The following is a 7,160-nucleotide window of genomic DNA, read 5'->3' on the forward strand; positions in this document are numbered from 1 at the left end:
CCTATATAAGTCTCATATAGTAGCCATTCACTTCCACTCGAATACAACTCAAGCAAAAAATTATTTCAAGGCAGGTTTGGAGTTGAAGGTCATGTTTAGACACACAGTAATACTTGTACCGACAATAATTGTCACATTGTCTTTCTTTTTCTTAAAAAAAGGTCCCTTCACTTGTTGTCTTTGCTAACATAGGAGTAAGTTGTACGACCAAATCTCTATTGTTTCTTCAACCTGTAACAACAAGCGATGTGTAGATAAATCACCCGATCTACGAACAAATCTTCATTGCTTCTCCAACTCGTAACGCAGTGTGTAGATACGACCCCCGATCCGCTCCACGATACATCAAATCTCTGCTATTTCTCCAATTTATCGCAACAACGTCTACATACATCACCGGATCCGCTTCAGATACCGTCAACTCTCTACTGCTTTTCCAAATTGTAACGCCAGCGGGTAGATACAGCACACAGATCTGGAATCACACGGTGGGCGGGGCAGAGGAGCGAGTGGGGGTTTTGGTGGATAAAAACAGGGGAAAGTGGTGCTAGGGTTTTACTACAAGGGTAGAAGCAATCGGGAAGCAGCGAGAACAAAAACCACCCACACACACACACAGACCCGAAAACCAAATCATCTGAGTTCACAGGGTTTTACCCGTTCCTCTCCTCCGCCATCCCCCGTCCGGCCCCGGCGAGCGCTCGGGCGGCGAGGCCCTCCTCCGCCCTCCACCCCCTCCCCCCTCCCCCTGCCCGGAGGCCAGATCGGATCAGCGTGTCCCCCCTCCGCCCCGCGACGGGCTCCTGCCCCGACCCACCGGCCCCGTCGTACCAGACGCGGCTCTGAATCTCCGTCCCCTGCCGGCTGCCGCCGCGCGCTTCATCGCGCGCTCCGCCGCTCCCGCCCCCCTCCGTCCCGCCGGCAGTCTTTGCCCATTGGGCTCCAAAGGTACGGGCTTTGCTTGTTCGATTTCGTCCTACGATTGGATAAACCCCACCGACCTGCTCAATTTCCGGAGATCCGCCCCTGGCTGCTCGGTGAGCGCTCTGTTCTCCATTTCAGGCCAAGAAATGGTGTTCCGGAAGAAGTCCGAGGGAGGATCCGTCGTCCGGCGACCTCGCAAGCCACGGGACACGACTCTGGCTCCGGTACACAGCTTTTCTTTTGTGACAGGCTCTTATACATATTTGATTCTGCATTAAACTTTCTGAGAAATGCATTTTCGGTCTGTATTGATGCCCAATTGTAATCATTCCAGGTGAAGCGCTCCGCGAGGTTAAAGAAAAAGCAGATGTATGCTCTTGATCTGCTCGCCACAGTTGCAGAATCCTTGTCCTCAGATGAGGATGATTATTCCACCGAAAGCGACCAAGATGGAGCGGAAGCAAGTCATAATTCAGACAGAATAGCTGTTAAATCAGAACAATTTGATGAAGCCCCGCAGCTCAATAGCACAGCATTGGAGAATGATTGCTCCAGAGGATATACAGTGGGCTGTGATGGTATCTGTGCCTCTCTTGGACAAACTAGCATACGCAAGACAGAGGACTTATCGACCCAGAATGTTGCTGATACAGTAGAGGGGTCACTGATAGAAAAGGCAGATGCAGACAACTTATTGACCCAAAACATTGCTGATGCAGCAGCAGAGCCACTGATAGAAAAGAAGCCAGATGTGTTTGCTGAGGGCTCATTGGTTAGTTGTACAAAACCATCTCTGTTGGATTGTGGTCTTGGCACAATTCCAGAGTATGGAACTATTGGAGTATGCCATCCTTGTTTCCCGACATCAGCAGACGTTAAACAAGTGCATCAAGCCACACCTGCAATAATCAGAAGTCTGGTAGATGGCAATGCCGCAGCTCTGCATGGTTTGGTTGACACCATGGATCTGGATGTCAAACCTTCTGTGCTTAATTCTGAGAGTAGCTCAGGAGTGCACTTGGGTGGCCATGACAATGGCCATAAGGCTTCTCCACTCTATCCGGTTCAAGTGCAGCATGCTGCAGATATAGATAATGATGAAAAATCCACCAGGTGTGTGCTTCCAAGCACCTCAGGAAGCAAGGGTGGTTATTTGTCATATAAAGGTGACTGTAGAACAAGGAGATTGTTGTCCACCAGGATGAGGAAGGCAGCTCGTAATAAGATGTGTGGAGAGCTGCCCAATAAAGGTATTTGGAGTTGATCTTTATGTCCTCCATAGCTCCGTAGTTTCCATAAAAAGAATGATATTTCTTTTGCTATTCTATATCATTTACCATGATATGGGAAAAAATGATATAAAGTAGCAAGAGAAAGATTCGTTTCTTATGGAAACTGTGGAGCTGTGGAGGAAATGAAAATCAACCACTTACAGGTTCAGCTAAAAAAAACTATATATCATTTCCGCTAGTTATAGCTGGAATTGTGCTGACTAGTGTTATTTTATTTAAAGGTAGCAAGTTCTGTGGAAAGAAGATATCCGCTACACGTCGAAGGGCGCAGATGCAACGAATGCTCAAGACAAAAAAAGTAGTTGAATGCTACTCTGCACAGCCATCTGATGAAGGGGTCCTAACTGAAAGTATGTACTCCCTCCGATCCAAAATAAGTGTTGCGGTTTTGGTTTGAACCAAAACCACAACACTTATTTTGGATCGGAGGGAGTAGTATACTTGTATTGCCATTTTGCCTGGTATTTAAAGGGCACAAATTGCTTACTATTATTCAATTGTAACATTTTACACAGTCGGTACAGATTAGCATTTGATGCACAGTATTGGATAGCCTCACTTCTTGTTTTGGTATACTTCCTAAAGTAAAATGCTGGTTGCCATTTCCAGCCAGTGGGACATCATGCTCCAGGGGAGGTCAGGATCCAACTTGTGCTTCTGAGTCCAGTCAAAGAAAGCCATGTGCTTCTGAGGGCTGTAATGGTAATCCTGGATATTCTGTAGTATTTACATACATGGAACCATTACGTGATTCTTTGACACGATAACTTACTATTGTTTTCGTTTATTTCCAGTCAAGTTCATCATCAAGTCTTTCAACATTCCTGAGCTATCAATTGAGGTCCCTGAAAATGCAACAGTTGGTTCATTGAAGGTAAAACACTATATGTGCATCAAATTGTATAAAATAATTATTGACTTATTAGCAACCATACATTCAATGTGTCTAGCAGGATATTCTCTTTATTCTTTGCTGTCAGTAATCTATTATCAGTAACATTATCTCCAATAGTTGTTTGTGGAAAACCAGTGAGCAGATCTGGCATTCCCTGTTCCACGTTGGTGTTGCATTACAGAATTAAGAATACATTACCGCTGATATCTAGCTGACTGGTTTTTAAAATTCCAGCAATCTAAAATATTGTTGTATACTAAAAGGATGATGCATTTTAGCAATAATTTTGATCTATACAACATGGAAAAATTTAGTGGCATTTTTCTGTCTTGATGTATTACCATAATTGCTTTGCACTTAAAATATCTGTTGCTGTTACCTTCTTATGGATAACATGCTTTCAATTTTGTCTTCAGAGAATTGTAATGGATGCTGTTACTAGTAAAATTGAAGGCAGCCTCAGTGTCAGTGTGCTACTTCAAGGGAAGATCATTCAAGATGACAATAAGACGCTTCATCAGGCTGGGATTTGCCACGGGGCAAAACCAGATAGCATAGGCTTCACACTGGAATGTGAAGCTAAGCAAGATTCTCGTCCTTCAGGACTAGCACCTGAAGAGATGGACTCCGCTGGTCCATCTGTTGTGAATCCGTTGTCGAAGTAAGTTACCCATAAAGGATAAAGCCACCTCTTCTCGCACTATTATACTGGAGATTTCCATTAGGTTTACTGATCAGAAAGAAGAAAAACATTACCAAGATGCTTTGCAGATGTTTCGAAATATCATTTTGCTTGATCTCTGATGTTTATGCTCATCTAAGGATTTCCTATACGCCACCATTTTCCAGGATAAAGTTTGAACAGCCTTTTATAAGCTGCACTCTGGGTGATTATCCCTATGAAGGGGCTGCGCAAGTCAGGTCAGAAATCTGCCAAGCGATCGTCCCCTATGGGACTTCAAACCCAGATGCGCTGGCCATCGTGCCAGTTGTTCCCAGGTCAAGGCAGAGGGACTTCGGGCAAAGGCGTAAGCGCAGGCCCTTCTCCGTTGCTGAGGTGGAGTTGCTGGTGGAAGCTGTGGAGCTGCTTGGTTTCGGCAGGTTTGTGCCCAGGATAGTTCTTCCATCACAGGGTCAGCGCAGATCACACCATTTCGTCTCATGTGACCCATCTTTATCTTTTTCCTTGCAGGTGGAAAAACGTCAAGAACCATGCGTTTCGCGACAATGAGGAGAGGACCTACGTCGACCTCAAGGTAATCCCTTGAAAACGGCTCAGTGGAAAAACCTCAGAGTCGCTAGCCATCACCATCTTTTAATCCTGGCACTGCTCCATTCCACAGCTAATTACCTCGCCGCTTGATGCTCCCCTGTAACTAGCTACTTGTTTGCCATGCGTATCTTTCTGCCAGTGTGAATGAAGCACTGGATTTTACTCCTCTGTCAGATCATAGCGTGATAGTATAACACAGAAACCCTGTTGTTCGTTGTTAAAACTCGCTGGAATGTGTTTTTTGGTGGAGCAGGACAAGTGGAAGAACCTGGTGCACACGGCGAGCATCCCCCCGCAGCTCCGGCGGGGGAGGGCGATCCCGCCGCAGGACCTCCTGGACCGCGTGCTGGCGGCGCAGGCCTACTGGACCGTGCACCACGCCAAGCGCGACGAGGAGGAAGGCAGAGACTAGACTGACCGATCCGTCCATCCCCGTGTAAAAAAAAAGAGAGAGAGAAAGAGAAACGAAGCAATTGCGTGTGCCTGGTGTTGCTGGATGAGAGTCAAATGCAATGTCAATGACAGTGTGTGTACCTAGGGTGCCCAGAGACCCCAGAGCGGGTCTGGGCCGCGTCTTGTTCTGTGACTGTTATGTATGGTTTCTATCTAGATTGTCAGTCAGTCAAAACCTGGTGTGGGTTCTGTCTGGGTTTGAGTATCAATCTGTCGGTGTATGTAACTAGAAAATTTATGATGGTATGAAAATGAGGCAAACTCTTTGTCTGTCTGTCTGTCTGTTTGTCCATACACACATGGTGAAGCTAGCCAGCCAGATATGTGATGTCTGTTCCTATCTTGTGTGTGGGTTTAGGGTGTCTTTGAAAGGGGATGCATGTTTCCTTGGTGGGATCTGTTGTGCATTTCCTTTGTTGGGATGGGATGTTTGTTTGCAGTGGTGTGGTAAAGAATATGATGTACTAGCATAGAAATGGCAATGTATGGGCCATGGATGGAGCATTTTGTTTCATGATGATGATCTAGGGTGGTGGATCTCAGGAAATTGGTTGCTTGGTCCATTTTGGAGCATACACGTTTGCACTTGAGGGTTGCTTGCGGTGTTGGTATGATGTAGCATAGAAATGGCAATGGATGGCCATCGATGGAATATCACCATTATGATGATGATGATCTAGAGGAGGGCGTACAGTGAAGCTAGGCCAGCAGATAGAGCTGGTTCAGGAAAGGCCAATTGGGGAAGGCGTCAGCCCTGACGTCTGACGGCGGTTCCGCTTATGTGGATACGGATCAGCACAGCATAGGGGTATATCCAGACCAAGAAATGGTCTCCTCCTTTTTATACATATACATCTAGATGTAGTCCGTTTTGAAATTTCGAAAAGGGCTTATATTTAGAAATGAAGGGAGTATATTATTATACTACTTGTTATATGGTTAAAAAGAACGTAAGATTTAATCTTTTGTTAATTTTTCTTCACACCACCTCTTCATCCGTCCTCCCACCTTTCGCCAATTTTTCTTGGTTTTCCACCCCTTTCTAGTTTCATCAAACCAATATTTGATAACCCAACAAATCATATCAATGTTTGGTATAGCAATAAATTCATGGTCCATAGATAAATTATTTCCTATGATAAAGCTGGGATCGGTCAGACTTCTTTGGCAACGCAATAACAAATATTGAATAGCAATAAATTCATGGTTCGTAAATAAATTATTTTGTATGATAAAACTTGGTACCGATCAGACATTTTTTATAACCCAATAAATAGCAACAAATTCACTGTTTGTGAGCAAATAAAAATGGTCAATCTTTATCTTTGGTAATCCAATAAAGCAGATCATCACGGACTCGCGGGCATATATCTATTTATCAGTTTAAGCAATGACATAAAATCTATGCTTTATAAACAAAACATATAATCTTATTTTATGTATATGTTTTGCATCAAGACTTGTCCCATATGGTTATCTTATTGCGTTATAAAATATTTGGCCTCCATGGCAACGCACGGACACATACCTACTCGAACAAAAAAAGGGAGCTCATGCTCCCTCTGGCACGGTATAGTGCCCCCTCCCCTGGTGTTTGAGTTAAGCTTTTTTTTTTGTGAAAAATGACCAGATTTATGAACATCTATAACTATATTGGGCAAATCCGACATCCTAAACGTCTGCGCGCACGTAGTGCCGCAAGTCCCCTCATTTGTCCGCCCCGCCGGTCACACCTTTCAAATTCCAACCTTGTTTTCATGTAAGGACACGCACTGGATCATATAGTTCAGCACTAAATTCAACGAACCAAAATATACCACAATTCATACATAGAGAGACGACCGCTTCCTCATGCTTCCAGGCATTGGGGATGTTCGGCCATTGCGAGAGCGCAACCGAGGGTGGGTACCTTCTCGCAGACGGATCGGGCGCGACCAAGTCCATGTTGAAGGCCTCCTTCTCCATAGCTTCGCAGAAGCGCTGTCGGGCACGCCCCTCCCTCCACAGCGATAGTCTCCGGGTTGGTCGCAATGACCAAGACTCCCGTGGACTCCGCCGAGCTATCCTCCATGGCAGTGGGGGATGGGGGTGGGAATCAACATCTAGGACGATGGACGAGGACGAAGGCACATAGGTGAATCGAGGGTGGAGGAGAGCCATGTCGGGGGCGGTAAAGGGAGGACGAGTATGGGAGCATGGTGGTTGATTGGGTAGACTTGGTCAATTTGGAGGGATTTGGTATGGGTCTGACTTTGTCGTATCTGACATGGAGGATGTGTCTGGGCATTCCCATATCCGCCCCACATATGGGCTGGATATGAGG

General features: G+C 45.5%; 1 protein-coding gene across 1 annotated transcript; it reads left to right on the forward strand.

Moving 5' to 3' along the window:
• The first annotated feature begins 735 nt into the window (after positions 1-735).
• On the forward strand, positions 736-5,115 carry LOC119318538 (telomere-binding protein 1-like). The gene is made up of 10 exons (XM_037593108.1): positions 736-948; positions 1,063-1,148; positions 1,259-2,174; positions 2,438-2,566; positions 2,826-2,918; positions 3,011-3,090; positions 3,528-3,772; positions 3,961-4,212; positions 4,304-4,367; positions 4,638-5,115. The coding sequence occupies exons 2-10, from the start codon at positions 1,071-1,073 to the stop codon at positions 4,794-4,796; spliced, it is 2,016 nt and encodes a 671-aa protein (XP_037449005.1). The 5' UTR covers positions 736-948; positions 1,063-1,070; the 3' UTR covers positions 4,797-5,115.
• Positions 5,116-7,160: the final 2,045 nt, after the last annotated feature.

Source organism: Triticum dicoccoides, chromosome 6A, assembly GCF_002162155.2.
Source record: "Triticum dicoccoides isolate Atlit2015 ecotype Zavitan chromosome 6A, WEW_v2.0, whole genome shotgun sequence".
NCBI lineage: Eukaryota > Viridiplantae > Streptophyta > Magnoliopsida > Poales > Poaceae > Triticum > Triticum dicoccoides.

Coding starts and splice junctions, on each gene's coding strand:
- LOC119318538 (XM_037593108.1), top strand. CDS start 1,071: ATGGTGTTCCGGAAGAAGTCCGAGGGAGGATCCGTCGTCCGGCGACCT. Junction 2,919..3,010: donor TGCTTCTGAGGGCTGTAATG/GTAATCCTGGAT, acceptor GTTTATTTCCAG/TCAAGTTCATCATCAAGTCT. Junction 4,368..4,637: donor GGACCTACGTCGACCTCAAG/GTAATCCCTTGA, acceptor TTGGTGGAGCAG/GACAAGTGGAAGAACCTGGT.